This window comes from Pelobates fuscus, chromosome 12 (genome assembly GCF_036172605.1).
Source record: "Pelobates fuscus isolate aPelFus1 chromosome 12, aPelFus1.pri, whole genome shotgun sequence".
NCBI classification, from domain to species: Eukaryota; Metazoa; Chordata; class Amphibia; order Anura; family Pelobatidae; genus Pelobates; species Pelobates fuscus.
Window position 1 is genome coordinate 129074342 of NC_086328.1, and position 21647 is coordinate 129095988.

Consider the following 21647-nt stretch of genomic DNA (forward strand, 5'->3'; position numbering starts at 1 on the left):
TCGTCATGGCAACCGGTATCACGTGGTTACGTTATCAGTGGGCGGAGCACGTACACGCATGCGCACGGGGCTTCACGGAACGCCGGCGGGACCGGAGAGAGTGTGTACACCTGGGGTAAGCTAATTATTTCATGATTGTATCCCCTATATATTTTGTTTGTTTGTCCATAAGGCTAGTGTTCCTGATGAAAGTCCTAGAACAGGACTGAAACGTCGAGCTGCCATTTTTTAACTATGTTTGAATAAAGTTTATACTTTTTATCTACTCTACAAAACCGTGAGTGCTGGTCATACTGTTCATTTTTGAGATATTATATATATATATATATATATATATATATATATATATATATAAAATAAATTTTAAAAATCGCAGCCACAAGTAATGCTGGGAGGAAGGGACGGCCGGTCACTTCCTCCCAGCTCCCTCCGCGCGGAAAGGAAGAGTGCCAGGCCGCGGGAGCCACGCCGACTCCCATCAATCACAGCCACCCTCCTGCAAAAAAAAAAAAAAGATAAGCAAAACTAGCTGTATGTATATGTATGTCAGTATGCGTCTGTCTGTATGCATGAATCTGTGTGTGTGTGTGTGTGTGTGTATTTCAGTATGTGTGTATATTTATGTCCTTATGCATGTGTGTGCAGTGTGTATAGGAATTTGTTCATATTTTTTTTTTTATAGTCCGGCCCCCAACAGTGTCTGAGGGACCGTGAACTGGCCTCCTGTTTAAAAAGTTTGAGGACCCCTGGTTTAAACAAACTCACTGTATTGGGGACTGTTCAAACCTTACAAGTGATGCACCTATTTTCAGGCTCTGCATAATTTGCATTCTCAAACGATTCCACTAGCACTGCAGAAGTACTGTATGTCAAGATGTTTATCAGCTATTATGAAACCTGTTTTACTTCTAATGACCACTTTAAAAATCTGGTGCTCTTGTGCTGTCAGCTCTGATAATTGCTGGTACAGACACTGCAGAATAAAAGCATCATACTCATGCAGAGCATAAGCTAAACCGGCCATATTCTTTGAATATACAGAGAAACGTGAATCCTCAGATGTACCAGCCATGTTTGTGAGCGCTTGAATAGTAAGAGCATAAATCACCCGGTTATGTTACATTATGTTCAACCAGCACATCACATTACCATGCATCAACATGTGTAGTAAAATAAATTGCTATATAATACCAAGGACAAATAATAATAAACAATTATATTACATTGGAAATGTTATGGACATATATATCTATATCTTGCACACTACACATACTATACATTATAGTGTCTTGCTGGCCTGGATTCAAGTATATATTGTTCTTATTGTCTATGCACCTTTACTTATTTGGGAGTCTTATTTTTCAGTATCTATATTCAAAAAGTTTAAATTCTATGAGATGAACATTTTATCAGTGACAGAACAGCTGATCTGAATACAGGAAAGTTGAGAATCCAAAAAAAAAAAAATCAGAGGGTGTACAATCCAATCTGATACAGAAACACCAACATTAAATATATATATATATATATTTGTAGTTTTATTCAAGGTAATGGTTTACAGGGACGCAGTGCAATATAAATATAACTGAAGTATAAAAAGTGTATCAATACAGAGGTTTTGCAGTCTAATACACACGCATAGCATTTTATAAGCAACTAACTTGTCATTCATCTAACTGTACTGTAACCCCATTCGACAACATGTAGCTATAGAGAACAGCATAATGTACTTAATAATCTATGCAGGTAATTAGCGATGATAGCCAATGTTTAAGATTACTGTGGGCCCCATTATATAGAGAGAGATCGATACAGAAATAAAAAAATAAAAAAATGTTGACGAGGCAATCCAATGCTTCTCATAGAGAAAGGGCTTATGCTCATCAATCAAATGGCAGGAAGCACTGAATCCAGACCTTCTCCATGAGAAACATTACACGTTTGTAATCAAAGAGTTATGCGTGATGACACTAAACAACCTGTGAGAATAGAAGTTCTTCAATGAAAAAGTACCTCTAGTGGCTGGTTGTCAGTCTGGCTGGCAGGAAAAATTTAAGCATTGCCATCTCTCAAAAAAGCTACATTTTACAGAACCAGACGAAAAGGCTCAGAATCCATGCCCCAAAACCACTTCATAATTTGTTTTTTGGGCTTAGAGTGCCCTTTTAAAAGAAGACTTCAGAGTTCTAAATAAATGCTAGAGAGCTGGAGTCTTGTATGGGCTATTAGGATTACTCGACACCCCTATAGTAAAGAGGTTATTTAGCTCTAACCCAGTGCCACTGTCCTGTTCCTCATAGAGGACTGGGAGGCAGGGCGGATTTGCCGCAAAATAACTGTACTGCCAATTTTTCTTTAAATTGTCACTTTTATAAAGCGAGAAAGAGGGTAAATTAAGTGTTTATGGGGTTTGGAGTGTTTCTATAAGTTACCAAGAAGCATGCAGTGGTATTCTTTATCAACAGTTACAAAATAGAACAGCAAAATGAAATATACACATTAAATATTGAATTTAAATGTTACAAAACGTTGTAAATCTGAAATGTCCTTCAGTCTGTTTAGTTTCTGGAATAAAAAAAAAAAAAATAAGACACTATTGTCCTGGGCTTCAATACTTAAGTTAAGTGTAAAAAAAAAAAAAAAATTAAAAACAAATTAAATCGGTGTTGGAAAATTCTGTTAGATTTTGACAAGTAAAGCATGTGGTTCAACTAGTAATTCTTTCCCCCTGTAAGTTGAGAGACTGAATTTTTCCAAACATATGAAAGATTACAATGGACTAACAGCATTTATGTAGTATAAACATTTTTATCAAATTAAGTACTAGATCATTTTAGACACAAAATTGCATCAATTAAAGGCAAACCATTATTGAACAAATTTCTAACCCAGGTTGACTCTATGGTTTAAATTTTATCAAATGAATAAAACCTTTAAGACACAAGAGGACATTACCTACGAAGGATTACCAACAGAAGTGTGCTCGCAACCACAGAAAACCCAATCCTTTTTGCATCTGTATTTAATAAAAATATCATACATTCCAGAGAAATTACTGGAATTATTGGCCAAAATTTCCGCTACAATGATGGAGACAAAAAATAAATAAGAAATGTGTTGTCTTCGAAATGTATTAACTCCAAGTGTCGAAGAGATGTTTAAAAGATTGATTTTGGGGCTTCATCCAATCAGCAATAGAATCCAAATGATCAAAGAAAATGGGGGGGGGGGGGGGGGGGACACAATATATGTAAAAATAAAAAAATAAAAGTCTTGCCAATATTCTGCAAAAGCAATGGTTCTCCACTTAAAATATTTATACCATAGCATCACCTGAAACAATACCTAGCACTGAGAAGCAAATATATCTTTATATTTACAATCTCTACAAGAAATCAGAAAAGTTATCAGCAGTAACACTTTCAGTTAGGACTTCCAAGCCATGACTACATACATACACACAGCTTAAAATATACAAAATTAAACAATGATAAGAAGACTTCTGCAAGTACAAAAAGATAACTATTTTTTGTTTTTTGTGTCCACCTCAAATGTTCAGAGTAAAGAACCCTTGGAATTTTTAAAGGATATGTGGTGTGCTATAGTTATTCAGTGTTAAAGGAGTAGCGTAATACATTTACCAAACAAGCATTGTTCTCAAATTCGGAATGTCATATTTCTTGGCTTTCTAAAACACATAGGACCACACCTTCAGGGTTCCTTATTGTCCTTCACGATTTATTAGGATTAGTCCTACCTCCTCTACCAGGAAGAAATGGATACCGGATACCGTTTGCCTAACTCTTGGGGGATAAGCCTGAACTCTTGAACTGTGGGGCAGGGCTGCCAAAAGTCTGCTATTTATAGCAGTACTGACTACTAAATTAAAGGGATCGCCTCTTGGTTGGTTACTGAATTGTATGCCATTAAGAATGGCATAATTAAGAACGGATTTTTACAAGCACAAGACCTTAGTACTAAAAATTAGACGATAATTAGGAACAGTTTATATCTCTCTACAATTCTATTACGATTAGCCAACAGATTTGGTAATTATTTTATCAACCACTGAGCTATCAAGATTGACAAACATATAGTGGGAAAACTACCTACAGCAGGTCCTAGACGTACACTCCAAACACCATAACCACTACAGTTATGGGTAACTAGGTTAGCATGGTTTAACAATTTACCTGGGTTCCACTACATCTAGTTTCCTCTAGCAGAAGAAGTTAAATGTCATTGTTTACAACAAATGTCATCATGCTCATCAGCTGAGAGTGTAGCTGTACAAACTCAATCAACGAGTGTATTGCAGCCCCCTACTGTAGAAAACAAGAAGTCGCCGACGCATTGCAGGCTCCCTTCAGAACCCAAGCAACAACAAATGTGTATAATGATGACTTCCACTTTAGGCACGAAGACATTAAAATTTACTTAATTTTATGTAGAAGAATGTAAAGCATATATTGAAATGTATTCTCACCTGAAGTTTTACCTTAGTCTATCAATGGTGTCAGTGCTCTAGATACAAGTAAACTTGTGTACATCTGCACTCTCCCACAATGCCTAGCATGCAATGCCTTATTAAGAATTATGGGAGTTAACAGATACACTGACTATTATTAAATGTTGATTGTGATTTAAAAAAATAAGGGAAATAATTTAGCTTGAGGATGCATAGAGAATTTTATCTGCATTAATATGCCACCACATGAGGTTTTAAGAAGAAGAAGAAGAAGAAGAACGCTGTACTTTAAAGAAGTAGTATACAAAATTGAAATATGTCCGGGCACTCAAAGGTTAGATTCAATGTGCAACATGCATGGGGTAGTTAGCCACTCTAGGCTGTGAGGCACCATTATCCCTTTGCTTTAGCGTGTGCAGTCCATTTTTGAAATTATATTTATGAAGAGCAACTTGGTTTACTAGCAATCAACACAGAATATTGATTCTAGATTCTTATACATTCCATGGCCAATGTGTAGCACCTAGCTCCCAAAGTATTTTTAACACATAAAAAAATAATACTGACATTGCAAACATAAGAGCACACATTCTACAAACAAAAAACAAACAAACAATTTTTATAAAGATATAAAGATAGTTCAAATTACGAATGATGCTGGATGGCCATATAATAAACAAATTCAGTAATCGAGGAAGGAACTGTAAAGTCCCTAAACCGGTTTCTCTATAATTCAAATCACGTCATAAAAATGATCATCGCATCCCTTTACAGAGAAAAAATTCCACATATATACGGTGTATGAACCAACCTGCATGCAAATTTATGCACATCATTCACATTTATTAGACCCAATGCCAGCAGCAGAACAGTAAAGTCTCCACAGGTTGCTGTCCTGCCACCAAAAGTATGCATTGTGTCCCAAACACACAAACACTTTATTTGCTATTCAATTTGGTTCTAGACTATTCCTATAATGGAAGTCACGTTCTTAAAAGGGACACTGCAAGTACCATAGCCATTATAGGCATTTGTAGTGTATATGCACAGGCACTTTGAGGACATTCCTTAATTTACATATTTTTTTTAACCTGATAGTAAAGGAGGACTCCCGGCACTCACTCCGGGATATCATGAGAGAGTTCACCTTTTTCATTTTAAATCAATGATATATGCCTTGGTTAGCAGGATTTGGTCACTAAATCACTGTTAAAACTCTCGAAAACAGACAAAAACTAGACTGATTGCACCCATTGCTTCGGAGTACCATAATTACTTGTAGCGGTTATGGTGCTTAAGTGTTCCTCTCTAAGCTTATGATGAACTGTAATGGCACAAGTGAGGCCAAGTGGTTTGCAACAACAACCTATACAGTAGGCAGCTATGATTTAATCTATTCTCAGTGTGTGCTTTACACGTTGGGATATTTGTGTGTATTTATAAGGTTTTGGGCCCTGACTCATTGCAGAAAAAGGAGGGGAATCTGAAATGGCTTTAGTTGTTCATGCAGAGGCGACATAGCAGTCACTTGTTTCGGGACTACTCCTTTTGGTTGGGACTAGTCTGATGGGCTAATGGTATGGGTTCACGGACTAATGTCCATGTAAGCAAAAACTCCTGATTTAGAACTAGTCATGGGTCAAACTATAGAGCTGCTGTTCATTCTGGATGAATGAGTCCAACACGGTTTTTGGTGTTACTGAGGTCTTCTTGAACAAGTGCAAGTCTTGAACAAGTGCAAGTACACCATGAGCCAAAATAAAGCAAATAAACCTGGTTTAATTGTTGGTGTATGGATTTCTTTCGTAATAAATCAGGAACAAAAGAGATTTAAACAAATGAAGACTCCAGGAAGAGTACATTATGTGTGTAATATTAAAATGTTTCCTCAGGAATTGTGCCAATATAAAAACAAAATGAAATACAGTCTGTCCTGAACAAATGAAATAAAATGAATGACCAATATTGCAAAAATAAAAAATAACCCCTCCCCCCCCCAAAAAAAAAACTGCCTTCAGTCTACTCAAACTGATTCCCCTCAGTGATCAGATTAATTTGCTTATCTTGTGAGATCGATCTAAGAATTGAAACAACGCAAAGAGAGACCCCGCTTCTGTAATGTACAGATGGTACGAAACCAGTGCTAAGGCAACATTTATCAAAACTGGCAACGGATTTAAATCTGAACCAAAACAAGAAGCCAAGGATTCAACCACGGAATGTGTCACATAAGAGACATTAGTCACAGTGGGAGTTCTAACAATATTGTCGCTCTCGACTAGTAAACTAAATTTGACATTCAGGCAAAACAAGCATGCTGCTATCCTTTCCATGTTTCAGCAGATACAGAACTACCTGTAGTTAGACCTATTCTTCAACCCCTACTGATTGTTACCATGCTCTACAGCAAGCTTCACCAAACTTCGGCCCTCCAGATGTTGCTGAACTACAATTTCCATGATTCTCCGCCTACTTCATTCATAGAATCATGGGAGTTGTAGTTCAGCAACACATGGAATGCCAGAGTTTGGGGAAGCCTGCTCTACAGTAAAAAATGTTTTATAATCTAACAGTATTATATGCAGATACCAAAGCACACAAATATAACTTTCTAATCCCCCAATGACTGTCTTTAGGCAGGACATTGAATTAGTCTGTTCACTGTACAGGGCTAGGGATGTTTCCGCTAAGTAAATAAAATATTGTGAATATAGTAGTATATACAATAACAAATGGATACATCACTAAAATCCACCCTCCCAGTTAACCCCCAAGTCTGGTGAGTGTAGGAATGCATAGAATTGGAGTTTATTTACTAAACACCGACTTGTGGAGAACTGAATATCAAATAAAATGTGGGCTTAAATTGGAGAATTTGCCCAAATATGCACTTTGGTTTTGCCTCAATTTTGAAACTTTTGTTTTAAAACTCGCCCACAAACTTTGCACAGCTGACAGTAAATTCTGACCGAACAATAAGAATAAAAGCAAAGTTTAAAAAAAAGATTTGGGATTTGTCCCTGTTCTCTCTGTGTGAATACTCTGTGTAATAGGGGGAGGGGGATAATGAAAGGGTGACAGTCTCTGAGGACGTGTCACCGTGGGGTCAGCAAGCCTGGGGTTTGGGGATGGGTCCCAGGTGTGCCCCCCCTCCACTTGGCTGGGATTTGGGGACGGGTCCCAGGTGTGCTCCCCCAGGCTGGAGTCCTGGTTGGGGTTTGGGGTCGGGTCCCAGGTGTGCTCCCCCTCCACCCTGGCTGGGGTTGGGTCCCAGGTGTGCCCCCCCCCTCCCCCTGGCTGGGGTTTGGGTCCCAGGTGTGCCCCCCCCTCCCCCTGGCTGGGGTTTGGGTCCCAGGTGTGCCACCCCCTCCCCGTGGCTGGGGTTTGGGTCCCAGGTGTGCCGCCCCCCCCCCTCCCCCTGGCTGGGGACGGGTCCCAGGTGTGCCCCCCCCCCTCCCCCTGGCTGGGGTTTGGGGACGGGTCCCAGGTGTGCCCCCCCCCCTCCCCCTGGCTGGGGTTTGGGGACGGGTCCCAGGTGTGCCCCCCCCCCTCCCCCTGGCTGGGGTTTGGGGACGGGTCCCAGGTGTGCCCCCCCCCTCCCCCTGGCTGGGGTTTGGGGACGGGTCCCAGGTGTGCCCCCCCCCCCCTGGCTGGGGTTTGGGGACGGGTCCCAGGTGTGCCCCCCCCCCTCCCCTCCCCCTGGCTGGGGTTTGGGGACGGGTCCCAGGTGTGCCCCCCCCCCCCCTCGCTGGGGTTTGGGGACGGGTCCCAGGTGTGCCCCTCCCCCTGGCTGGGGTTTGGGGACGGGTCCCAGGTGTGCCCCCCCCCCCCTCCCCCTGGCTGGGGTTTGGGGACGGGTCCCAGGTGTGCCCCCCCCCCCCTCCCCCTGGCTGGGGTTTGGGGACGGGTCCCAGGTGTGCCCCACCCCCCTCCCCCTGGCTGGGGTTTGGGGACGGGTCCCAGGTGTGCCCCACCCCCCTCCCCCTGGCTGGGGTTTGGGGACGGGTCCCAGGTGTGCCCCACCCCCCTCCCCCTGGCTGGGGTTTGGGGACGGGTCCCAGGTGTGCCCCACCCCCCTCCCCCTGGCTGGGGTTTGGGGACGGGTCCCAGGTGTGCCCCCCCCCCCTCCCCCTGGCTGGGGTTTGGGGACGGGTCCCAGGTGTGCCCCACCCCCCTCCCCCTGGCTGGGGTTTGGGGACGGGTCCCAGGTGTGCCCCCCCCCTCCCCCTGGCTGGGGTTTGGGGACGGGTCCCAGGTGTGCCCCCCCCCCCTCCCCCTGGCTGGGGTTTAGGGACGGGTCCCAGGTGTGCGCCCCCCCTCCCCCTGGCTGGGGTTTGGGGAAAGGGTCCCAGGTGTGCCCCCTGCTGGTTGGGGTTTGGGGAAAGGGTCCCCGGTGTGCCCCCTGCTGGTTGGGGTTTGGGGAAAGGGTCCCAGGTGTGCCCCCTGCTGGTTGGGGTTTGGGGAAAGGGTCCCAGGTGTGCCCCCCGCTGGTTGGGGTTTGGGGAAAGGGTCCCAGGTGTGCCCCCCGCTGGTTGGGGTTTGGGGAAAGGGTCCCAGGTGTGCCCCCCGCTGGTTGGGGTTTGGGGAAAGGGTCCCAGGTGTGCCCCCCGCTGGTTGGGGTTTGGGGAAAGGGTCCCAGGTGTGCCCCCCGCTGGTTGGGGTTTGGGGAAAGGGTCCCAGGTGTGCCCCCCGCTGGTTGGGGTTTGGGGAAAGGGTCCCAGGTGTGCCCCCCGCTGGTTGGGGTTTGGGGAAAGGGTCCCAGGTGTGCCCCCCGCTGGTTGGGGTTTGGGGAAAGGGTCCCAGGTGTGCCCCCCGCTGGTTGGGGTTTGGGGAAAGGGTCCCAGGTGTGCCCCCCGCTGGTTGGGGTTTGGGGAAAGGGTCCCAGGTGTGCCCCCCGCTGGTTGGGGTTTGGGGAAAGGGTCCCAGGTGTGCCCCCCGCTGGTTGGGGTTTGGGGAAAGGGTCCCAGGTGTGCCCCCCGCTGGTTGGGGTTTGGGGAAAGGGTTCCAGGTGTGCCCCCCCCCTGGTTGGGGTTTGGGGAAGGGTCCCAGGTGTGCTCCCCCCTGGTTGGGGTTTGGGGAAGGGTCCCAGGTGTGCTCCCCCCTGGTTGGGGTTTGGGGGAAGGGTCCCAGGTGTGCTCCCCCCCTGGTTGGGGTTTGGGGAAGGGTCCCAGGTGTGCTCCCCCCCTGGTTGGGGTTTGGGGAAGGGTCCCAGGTGTGCTCCCCCCCCTGGTTGGGGTTTGGGGAAGGGTCCCAGGTGTGCTCCCCCCCTGGTTGGGGTTTGGGGAAGGGTCCCAGGTGTGCTCCCCCCCTGGTTGGGGTTTGGGGAAGGGTCCCAGGTGTGCTCCCCCCCTGGTTGGGGTTTGGGGAAGGGTCCCAGGTGTGCTCCCCCCTGGTTGGGGTTTGGGGAAGGGTCCCAGGTGTGCTCCCCCCTGGTTTGGGTTTGGGGAAGGGTCCCAGGTGTGCTCCCCCCTGGTTGGGGTTTGGGGAAGGGTCCCAGGTGTGCTCCCCCCTGGTTGGGGTTTGGGGAAGGGTCCCAGGTGTGCTCCCCCCTGGTTGGGGTTTGGGGAAGGGTCCCAGGTGTGCTCCCCCCTCTCTCCCCCTGGCTGGTGGGGCCCCGGGCCGAGGCAGTAACCTGGAGCAGGGTGGGGGAATCCCGGCCTCCCTAATCCCCTCCCTCTCTCTCCCTCCAGCAGGCCGCACATCCCCGGCCTTTCCTGCGCGGCCCGCCGCCCTCCGTACCTGGGTTTGATGCCGGCGCTGCGCTCGTAGGCCCAGGCGGCGGGGGAGGCGGGGGCCAGCGGGTCGGTGAAGCTGGGAGTCGGGTAGTTCCTGTCCATGGTCCGGGGGGGATTCCTGGCTGATACGGCGGCCAGCCCCTCTCACATGGTCCCCCGGGGGAGGAGGGCTGCCGGTAACGCCGGGCTCGGACGGTCACCTCAGGCGCGAACTCCGAGGGATTGCGGTGCAATGCTGAGCCTGGAGCTGCCTCCCATGTTGGTTTATTTCCCAGGATGCACCGGGCATGGCGCCTCCTCCCTCTCCCCCTTCTGGCAGCACAGGCCTAGCACAGGCCCCAGCCAGCCCCTCCAGGACTGGGAACATCTGGAGTCACGTCATGCCTCGTACTTCACATGCTCTGAGTGTGAGTGGGGCTTGTACTGAGCTCTGAGTGTGAGTGGGGCTTCTACTGAGCTCTGAGCGTGAGTGGGGCTTGTACTGAGTGTGAGTGGTGCTTCTACTGAGCTCTGAGCATGAGTGGGTCTTCTACTGGGCTCTGAGCGTGAGTGTGGCTTGTACTGAGCACTGAGTGTGAGTGGGGCTTGTACTGAGCTCTGAAAGTGAGTGGGGCTTCTACTGAGCACTGAGTGTGAGTGGGGCTTGTACTGAGCTCTGAATGTGAGTGGGGCTTATACTGAGCACTGAGCATGAGTGGGGCTTGTACTGAGCTCTGAGCGAGTGGGGCTTCTACTGAGCTCTGAGTGTGAGTGGGGCTTGTACTGAGCTCTGAGTGTGAGTGGGGCTTGTACTGAGCTCTGAGCGTGAGTGGGGCTTGTACTGAGCTCTGAGTGTGAGTGGGGCTTGTACTGAGCGTGAGTGGGGCTTGTACTGAGCACTGAGTGTGAGTGGGGCTTGTACTGAGCACTGAGTGTGAGTGGGGCTTGTACTGAGCTCTGCGTGTGAGTGGGGCTTGTACTGAGCTCTGAGTGGGGCTTGTACTGAGCTCTGAGTGTGAGTGGGGCTTGTACTGAGCTCTGAGTGGGGCTTGTACTGAGCTCTGAGTGGGGTTTCTACTGAGCTCTGAGCATGAGTGGGGCTTGTACTGAGCAATGATTGTGAGTGGGGCTTGTACTGAGTGTGAGTGGGGCTTGTACTGAGCACTGAGTGTGAGTGGGGCTTGTGCTGAGCTCTGAGCGTGAGTGGGGCTCGTACTGAGCTCTGAGCGTGAGTGGGGCTTGTACAGAGCTCTGAATATGAGTGGGACTTGTGCAGCCCTCTGAGTGTGAGTTGGGCTTCTACAGGGCTCTGAGTGTGAGTGGGGCTTGTACTGAGCACTGAGTGTGAATGGGACTTGTACAGAGCTCTGAATATGAGTGGGACTTGTACAGAGCTCTGAATATGAGTGGGACTTGTACAGAGCTCTGAATATAAGTGGGACTTGTACAGCCCTCTGAGTGTGAGTTGGGCTTGTACAGGGCTCTGAGTGTGAGTGGGGCTTGTACTGAGCTCTGAATGTGAGTGGGGCTTATACTGAGCACTGAGCATGAGTGGGGCTTGTACTGAGCTCTGAGCGAGTGGGGCTTCTACTGAGCTCTGAGTGTGAGTGGGGCTTGTAATGAGCTCTGAGCGTGAGTGGGGCTTGTACTGAGCTCTGAGTGTGAGTGGGGCTTGTACTGAGCTCTGAGTGTGAGTGGGGCTTGTACTGAGCTCTGAGCGTGAGTGGGGCTTGTACTGAGCACTGAGTGTGAGTGGGGCTTGTACTGAGCACTGAGCGTGAGTGGGGCTTGTACTGAGCTCTGCGTGTGAGTGGGGCTTGTACTGAGCTCTGAGCGTGAGTGGGGCTTGTACTGAGCTCTGAGTGTGAGTGGGGCTTGTACTGAGCTCTGAGTGTGAGTGGGGCTTGTACTGAGCTCTGAGTGGGGCTTTTACTGAGCTCTGAGTGGGGCTTCTACTGAGCTCTGAGCATGAGTGGGGCTTGTACTGAGCAATGAGTGTGAGTGGGGCTTGTACTGAGCACTGAGTGTGAGTGGGGCTTGTGCTGAGCTCTGAGTGTGAGTGGGGCTCGTACTGAGCTCTGAGTGGGGCTTGTACTGAGCTCTGAGTGGGGCTTCTTCTGAGCATGAGTGGGGCTTGTACTGAGCAATGATTGTGAGTGGGGCTTGTACTGAGTGTGAGTGGGGCTTGTACTGAGCACTGAGTGTGAGTGGGGCTTGTGCTGAGCTCTGAGTGTGAGTGGGGCTCGTACTGAGCTCTGAGCGTGAGTGGGGCTTGTACAGAGCTCTGAATATGAGTGGGACTTGTGCAGCCCTCTGAGTGTGAGTTGGGCTTCTACAGGGCTCTGAGTGTGAGTGGGGCTTGTACTGAGCACTGAGTGTGAATGGGACTTGTACAGAGCTCTGAATATGAGTGGGACTTGTACAGAGCTCTGAATATAAGTGGGACTTGTACAGCCCTCTGAGTGTGAGTTGGGCTTGTACAGGGCTCTGAGTGTGAGTGGGGCTTGTACTGAGCTCTGAATGTGAGTGGGGCTTATACTGAGCACTGAGCATGAGTGGGGCTTGTACTGAGCTCTGAGCGAGTGGGGCTTCTACTGAGCTCTGAGTGTGAGTGGGGCTTGTAATGAGCTCTGAGCGTGAGTGGGGCTTGTACTAAGCTCTGAGTGTGAGTGGGGCTTGTACTGAGCTCTGAGCGTGAGTGGGGCTTGCACTGAGCACTGAGTGTGAGTGGGGCTTGTACTGAGCACTGAGTGTGAGTGGGGCTTGTACTGAGCTCTGCGTGTGAGTGGGGCTTGTACTGAGCTCTGAGCGTGAGTGGGGCTTGTACTGAGCTCTGAGTGTGAGTGGGGCTTGTACTGAGCTCTGAGTGTGAGTGGGGCTTGTACTGAGCTCTGAGTGGGGCTTGTACTGAGCTCTGAGTGGGGCGTTTACTGAGCTCTGAGTGGGGCTTTTACTGAGCTCTGAGCATGAGTGGGGCTTGTACTGAGCAATGAGTGTGAGTGGGGCTTGTACTGAGCACTGAGTGTGAGTGGGGCTTGTGCTGAGCTCTGAGTGTGAGTGGGGCTCGTACTGAGCTCTGAGCGTGAGTGGGGCTCGTACTGAGCTCTGAGCGTGAGTGGGGCTTGTACAGAGCTCTGAATATGAGTGGGGCTTGTGCAGCCCTCTGAGTGTGAGTTGGGCTTCTACAGGGCTCTGAGTGTGAGTGGGGCTTGTACTGAGCACTGAGTGTGAATGGGACTTGTACAGAGCTCTGAATATGAGTGGGACTTGTACAGAGCTCTGAATAGGAGTGGGACTTGTACAGAGCTCTGAATATAAGTGGGACTTGTACAGCCCTCTGAGTGTGAGTTGGGCTTGTACAGGGCTCTGAGTGTGAGTGGGGCTTGTACTGAGCTCTGAGTGTGAATGGGACATGTACAGAGCTCTGAGTGTGAATGGGACTTGTACAGAGCTCTGAATGTGAGTGGGACTTGTGCAGCCCTCTGAGTGTGAGTTGGGCTTGTACAGGGCTCTGAGTGTCATTACTTATCTGATATACATATATATATATAAACATATTATATATAGTATGTGTGTATAGAGCTAGATAGTAAGCCAGACAACTATATGCACTCCAAGTATAAATACACTGTATATATTTCCACATATTACATATGATATATTGTGTGTGTGTATATATAAACTGCTCAAAAAAATAAAGGGAACACTTAAACAACACAATGTAACTCCAAGTCAATCACAATTCTGTGAAATCAAACTGTCCACTTAGGAAGCAACACTGAGTGACAATCAATTTCACATGCTGTTGTGCAAATGGGATAGACAACGGGTGGAAATTATAGGCAATTAGCAAAACACCCCCAATAAAGGAGTGGTTCTGCAGGTGGTGACCACAGACCACTTCTCAGTTCCTATGCTTCCTGGCTGATGTTTTGGTCACTTTAGAATGCTGGCGGTGCTTTCACTCTAGTGGTAGCATGAGACAGAGTCTACAACCCACACAAGTGGCTCAGGTAGTGCAGCTCATCCAGGATGGCACACCAATGCGAGCTGTGGTAAGAAGGTTTGCTGTGTCTGTCAGCGTAGTGTCCAGAGCATGGAGGCGCTACTAGGAGACAGGCCAGTACATCAGGAGATGTGGAGGAGGCCATAGGAGGGCAACAACCCAGCAGCAGGACCGCTACCTCTGCCTTTGTGCAAGGAGGAACAGGAGTAGCACTGCCAGAGCCCTGCAAAATGACCTCCAGCAGGCCACAAATGTGCATGTGTCTGCTCAAATGGTCAGAAACAGACTCCATGAGGGTGGTATGAGGGCCCAACACCGTGCAGGACATTTGGCATTTGCCAGAGAACACCAAGATTGGCAAATTTGCCACTGGCGCCCTGTGCCCTTCACAGATGAAAGCAGGTTCACACTGAGCACATGTGACAGACGTGACAGAGTCTGGAGATGCCGTGGAGAACGTTCTGCTGCCTGCAACATCCTCCAGCATAACCGGTTTGGCAGTGGGTCAGTAATGGTGTGGGGTGGCATTTCTTTGGGGGGCTGCACAGCCCTCCATGTGTTCGCCAGAGGTAGCCTGACTGCCATTAGGTACGGAGATGAGATCCTCAGACCCCTTGTGAGACCATATGCTGGTGTGGTTGGCCCTGGGTTTCTCCTAATGCAAGACAATGCTAGCTATGGACTGGCCTGCCCGTTCCCCAGACCTGTATGTTGCACCACAGACTGTCCAGGTCTGGGAGGAGATCCCTCAGGAGACCATCCACCACCTCATCAGGAGCATGCACAGGCGTTGTAGGGAGGTCATACACACTACTGAGCCTCATTTGGCTTGTTTTAAGGACATTACATCAAAGTTGGATAAGCCTGTAGTGTGTTTTTCCACTTTAATTTTGAGTGTGACTCCAAATCCAGACCTCCATGGGTTGAAAAATTTGATTTCCATTTTTTAAATTTTTGTGTGATTTTTGTTGTCAGCACATTCAACTATGTAAAAGAAAAATATTTAATTCATTCAGATCTAGGATCTGTTATTTTTGTGTTCCCTTAAATTTTTGGGCAGTGTATATATATATATATATATATATATATATTGTATATCAATAGACAATATACGTTGTATATCATTAAAAACACAGATCTACACACCAGTCAAGCCATAAGACTTGCTTTTTCCACAGAAGCGTGAAATTTGCAGTGATGTTACTACCGCAAAGGATTCTGGGTGGGCATATGCATATAACTTCAACAAAGAATCTCATTTTTGCCTCATTATTCCATTTTAAACATGGATTCCTTGGAGTTTATGTTTGCTGTATACAACAGCTTTGCAACACAACTCCGGAAGAGATCCAAAGCCAGTGAACAACTCATGGACAGCTGTTTCATTATTAATGCAGCATGAGGTTGATACTGGCATAGAGTGTATGTCGGCAACACCACATCAAACACACCCCTGCATTCAAACACCAACATAAGATTCAAATGCCCACACGACACACAAATACACACCTATATTTATAAACAAATATTCCATACAAACACAAGCTCACAAATATAACCCTGCAAGGATGGGCTAATGGTAGATCCCCAGATGGCATAGCATCATGGGAATTGTATGACAGTTTAAGGAAATACCTTTAGGTCACCCTTTGCTACAGGGGACTCCTTAAAATTCATTGCACCTGGGTCCTATGTGCATACGTGCTACCACTAGCTTATATGTTCTTGGTAATTCTGTGGAAGATCTCAGCTAAACTTTGATGGCTCAGGTCCTATTCCGTGCCCAGCCAATATTTGTATCCTGCATATAATTACTTAATTGTTCTAACCAAGGCTGCACTTTGGCACTACTGGCCAAGCATATCTCCTTTCATGTCTTCAACTGAACAACTTCATCCTGGCTCCCTGGCAATAATGATATGCTCTGCCTTTTAAAGAAAAAAACTAAAACAGTCTTGTTTTCCCAAAGAGACCTTTCCTACTGGCATTAAATATCTTCTTCCCGCAGGCACAGGTAATCATTAGGCAGGAAAGAACATAGCAAATGGTGAAGCAATGTTTCCGTTTCTCCTTAATCAATACAATGTGTGCCAAGTAGGCCAGTCTTTTTGCATGGGCACTTAACCAAGGAACCCACAAGCATAGGTGCCCCACCGCGTTTCCCATGTGGCAAGGCCGACAGGTGAGATCCTTTCATCTCCCCTGCTGGCTCATGCAAGTCTGGCCACACTATCTGAACTCCTGGCCAGTGGGAGATCAAAGATTTACCTCACCGGCCTCCGGGCACTTCATGCAGGAGAGGGGAGGGAGGACATGGGTGGCAGGCTGTTTGGAGTCTTGAAACGCATTTTCATGGCACCCCGACACAATTCGCGAGATGTGAAGAATGAAATCGCCTGCAGTCAAAAGAGCTGTATGCTGAAGTAAACGAGGGACCACTGGACCACCAGGGATTGCACTGTGTTCCCCTGGCCAAAGGTAAGAAGATAAAGGGGGGAAGAGATGACTTAAAGCTCCGTTATCACCCTTCCCCCAATATATACCCTATGCACGTACTCTGTACCCCCCCCCCCCCCCCCATTACACTCTCTCACACGCACTACACTTCCTAACATACTCTAAATAGAAATATATTACAAAGCAAAAAACAAGAAAGGTATGGTGGGGGAAAAAAATGTGATTGAAAACCATTTACACCTGAAGTCAGTGCATAGTCAATAAAATGTTAAACAAAGATCTCCACACCAGTCAGGCCATAAATCTTGCTTTTCACACAGAAATCACACATTTGCAGTGTTGTTACTACTGCAAAGGATTCTGGGTGGGCATATGCAAATTAGTTTAAAACATAATCACCTTTTTGCCTCATTCCATTTTAAACATGGATACCTTGGAGTTTGTGTTTGCTGTATACAACAGCTTTGAAACACAACTCAGGAAGAGATGCAAAGCCAGTGAACCACTCATGGACAGCTGTTTCGCTGTTAATGAGGTTGGTTACTGGCACACATTGCACTCACACACACACACTGCATTCACACACTGCACTCCCTCACACAAACTGCACTTCTCACACACACTGCACACACTACACTCCCTCACACACACTGCAACCCTAACACACACATTGCACCCCTCACACGCACTGCACCCCTCAAACACACACACTACACCTCTCCCTGCAGTCTGTGTATTTAGCAGTCCATGTGTGTACTCAGCAGTCTGTGTGTATATATTCAGCAGTCTGTGTGTATGTATCCAGTTGTCTGTGAATTTATTCAGCAATCTGTGTGTGTATTCGGCAATCTGTGTGTATGTACTCTGTAGTCTCTGTGTGTATGTATTCAGCAGGATGTGTGTGTATTGTATGTATGTATTGCATATGTTGGAGGCATTAATAAATATAAGCTTCATTTTGTCAATAATTTAGATTTTTATTCCTGTGAGTGGTTGTGTAGGCAGGGGATCAGTGCACTGCTTTGTCCAGGAGCCCATAATGCTGTTAAGATGGCCCTGGTGCCATGGTATAGAATATGACAGCAGATAAGAACTGTTTGGCCCATCTAGTCTGCCCAATTTTCTTATATTTTCATTAGTTCCTGGCCTATCCCACGCATGTTTTAAACTCCCTCCATAGGCATGCGCAGCCTATTGTATAAGCAGGGGCGGACTGACCGGTCGGGCACTTCGGACATGGTCCGAGGGCCCGGCCGGGAGGGGGGCCCGCCATCAGGGGGCCCGGCCGCCCCTTTAAATGCTGCAGCCGCCTGAGCGAGCGCTCAGGCGGCTGCAGCTTGTCACCTCACCCCCCCTCCCCTGTAGCGTGGCCGAGCGGCTTTCCCGTCCGCGGTGCCGGCCGGAGTGATAGGAAGGTGCACACTGAGTGTGCACCTTCCTGTCAGTCCGGCCGGGTACAGGAAACAGAAACTTCTGTTCCGCGCGGAACAGAAGTTTCTGTTTCCTGTACCCGGCCGGACTGACAGGAAGGTGCACAGTGTGCACCTTCCTATCACTCCGGCCGGGCACCGCGGACCGGAAATCCGCTCGGCCACGCTACAGGGGAGGGGGTGAGGGGGTTAAAAGAGAGAGGGGGGGGTTAAAGAGAGAGGGAGGGTGGGGGTTAAAAGAGAGAGGGAGGGTGGGGGTTAAAAGAGAGAGAGAGGGGGGGTTAAGAGAGAGGGGGGGTTAAAAGAGAGGGGGGGGGTTAAAAGAGAGGGGGGGGTTAAAAGAGAGAGAGGGGGATTTAAAAGAGAGAGGGAGGGTTAAAAGAGAGAGGGAGGGTTAAAAGAGAGAGGGGGGTTTAAAAGAGAGAGGGGGTTTAAAAGAGAGAGGGGGGGTTAAAAGAGAGAGGGAGGGTGGGGGGTTAAAAGAGAGAGGGAGGGTGGGGGTTAAAAGAGAGAGGGAGGGTGGGGGTTAAAAGAGAGAGAGGGGGGGGGTTGAGAGAGAGGGGGGTTAAGAGAGAGAGGGGGGGTTAAAAAAGAGAGAGAGAGGGGGGGTTAAAAGAGAGAGAGGGGGTTAAAAGAGAGAGGGAGGGGGGTAAAAGAGAGAGGGAGGGGGGTAAAAGAGAGAGGGAGGGTTAAAAGAGAGAGGGGGTTTAAAAGAGAGAGGGGGGTTAAAAGAGAGAGGGGAGGTAAAAGAGAGGGGGGTTAAAAGAGAGAGGGGTTAAAAGAGAGGGGGGTTAAAAGAGAGAGGGGGGTTAAAAGAGAGAGGGGGGTTAAAAGAGAGGGGGGTAAGAATAGAGAGGGAGGGGGGTAAGAAGAGAGAGGGAGGGGGTAAGAAGAGAGGGAGGGTGGGTAAGAAGAGAGGGAGGGGGGTAAGAAGAGAGGGAGGGGGTAAGAAGAGAGGGAGGGGGTAAGAAGAGAGGGAGGGGGGTAAGAAGAGAGGGAGGGGGGGTAAGAAGAGAGGGAGGGAGGGTAAAAAGGGGGAGGGAGGGTAAAAAGAGGGAGGGGGGAGTAAGAAGAGAAAGAGGGGGCAAGAAGAGAGGGGGGGAGTAAGAAGGGAGAGGGGAGTAAGAAGGGGGTAAGAAGAGGGGGAGGGGGAGTAAAAGAGGAAGGGGGAGTAAGAAGAGGGGGAGGGGGAGTAAGAAGAGGGGGGAGTAAGAAGAGAGGGAAGAGGGGGGAGTAAGAAGAGAGGGAAGAGGGGGGAGTAAGAAGAGAGGGCGGGGGGAGTAAGAAGAGGGGGGAGTAAGAAGGGGGGTAAGAAGAGAGTGGGAGTAAGAAGGGAGAGGGGAGTAAGAAGGGGGTAAGAAGAGGGGGAGGGGGAGTAAAAGAGGAAGGGGGAGTAAGAAGAGGGGGAGGGGGAGTAAGAAGAGGGGGGAGTAAGAAGAGAGGGAAGAGGGGGGAGTAAGAAGAGAGGGAAGAGGGGGGAGTAAGAAGAGAGGGCGGGGGGAGTAAGAAGAGGGGGGAGTAAGAAGGGGGGTAAGAAGAGAGTGGGAGTAAGAAGGGGGTAAGAAAAGGGGGGGGAGTAAGAGGAGGGCAATTGCCCCCTTCCCTGTCCGCAGGCACCGTGCGGGCAGCCTGCAGGGGAGGGAGGAAGAGAGGACCCGGGAGCTCAGCCTGCAGCTACTCTGGGTCCTTCTTGCGCGAGCACAGATCGTTGCCGCGGTTACCACGGCAACGTTACGGCTCTTGCGAGAGTAAACTCTAGCCCTGGAGCTACGGGCTAGAGTTCACTCTCAACACTGTGACCACCAGGTATTCCTGGTGGTCGCAGTGGTGAGAGTGAACTCTAGCCCAATAAACACACTGCCCCCACACACCATACACATTCACACACTGCCCCCCATACACACACACTGCCCCCACACAGACCATACACATTTACACACATTGCCTCACACACACACACATACACTGCCCACCCATACACACACAGCCCCCAATACTAACATTGTCACACACATACACAGCCCCCTCGTACACACATTGCCCCACACACCCTACACATTCACACACTACACCCCCTCACACACACTGAACCTTTCACACACACACTGCACCCCTTACACATTGCACCACTGCTCCTATACCCTACTACAGCATCATATCCCAGCAGACCCCAGGTAAGTTGTCAAACTGTTCTTAAACGGTTTGACTACTTACTCTAGGAGGGGGGCCCGGCCCTCCTGGCACCATAACAACTACACAGAGCAGTAGTGGTTATTGTGCATGGATTATTTCTTTAAATAATCTACGAGTGCCCCAGAAGCCAGCAAGCCAGCCAGCCCACAGGCCGGCCAGCCAGCCAGCCCACAGGCTGGCCAGTAGCCAGCCAGCCCACAGGCCACCAGTTAGGCTTAAAGCCAGCAAGCCACAGCCTGCCAGCCAGCAAGCCACAGCCTGCCAGCCAGCAAGCCACAGCCAGCAAGCCACAGCCTGCCAGCCGCAGCCAGCAAGCCCACAGCCTGCCGGCAGTAGCCAGCAAGCCCACAGCCTGCCAGCAAGCCCACAGCCTGCCAGCCGCAGCCAGTACGCCCACAGTCTTCCAGCAAGCCCACAGACTGCCAGCCAGCAACAGTAATTAAGGTAAGAGGAGCCAACTTGGCCTAGGTATCAGCGAGCTATGTTGTGTTGCTATATTGTGAATAGGAACCAGAGTGTTGGAGAGACCCCCCTCCAGGCCCCATTAGACTCCATTGTAGTCTCTAATGGGACCTGGAGGAAATTCTTTCTAACACACTCTCTAAAGGACACTGAGATAGCCTCTGCTAGAATGCTCCCCCCCCCCCCCTCCATGGCCCATTAGCCCTCAATTGTAGTCTCTACTGGGGCCTGGAGGCGACTGTTTCCAGCAGGGACACTGAGATGGCCTCTGTTAGAAAGACCACCTTCCAAGCCTATTAGACTCCATTGTAGTCTCTAATAGGGCCTGGAGGGTATTCTTTCTAACACACTCTCTAAAGGACACTGAGATAGCCTCTGCTAGAAAGACCCCCCTCCATGGCCCATTAGCCCTCAATTGTAGTCTCTACTGGGGCCTTGAAGGGATTATTGCACTTTTGTTCCTTGTGTCTAAAGATTGTGTAGGGTGTGGCTGGAGGCAGTGCATGGAGGCGGGACATGGGTGGCGCTTGCTGCGGAGTATGGGTGGGGCCTGTAAGGGGGCCCTTGATTTATTTTGCCCGGGGGCCCTGAGGGTTCTCAGTCCGCCCCTGTGTATAAGGGTGTGCAACCCAAAGCACAAACACGCACGCCGCGTATATATAAATATATAAGCATCAAACATATATACCGCTGTGTGTGTGTGTGAGGGTGCTCTGTGTAGGTTCTGTGTGTGTGTGAAGGCGCTGTGTGTGTGTGAAGGTGCTGTGTGTGTGTGAGGGCGCTGTGTATGTGTCAGGATCGGGACAGGGATCCAACACGCAAAGTACAAACAGTAGCCAGATACGTATACCGGACCTTAGAATGGCCGGACTAACGTAAGTAGTACAGTATAGAATGGTCAAAGACAAGCCGAGGTC

The 21647-nt window shown here is 48.9% G+C and overlaps 1 protein-coding gene across 1 annotated transcript in view; it reads right to left on the reverse strand.

Moving 5' to 3' along the window:
* The window catches only part of QSER1 (glutamine and serine rich 1), a 66211-nt gene extending 55711 nt beyond the window's left edge, over positions 1 to 10500 (reverse strand). Inside the window, exon 1 of the mRNA XM_063438187.1 lies at positions 10208 to 10500. Within this exon, the coding sequence (XP_063294257.1) occupies positions 10208 to 10305 (98 nt within the window). The 5' untranslated portion in view covers positions 10306 to 10500. The remainder of the gene's footprint in view (positions 1 to 10207) is intronic.
* Between the last annotated feature and the right edge of the window lie 11147 nt (positions 10501 to 21647).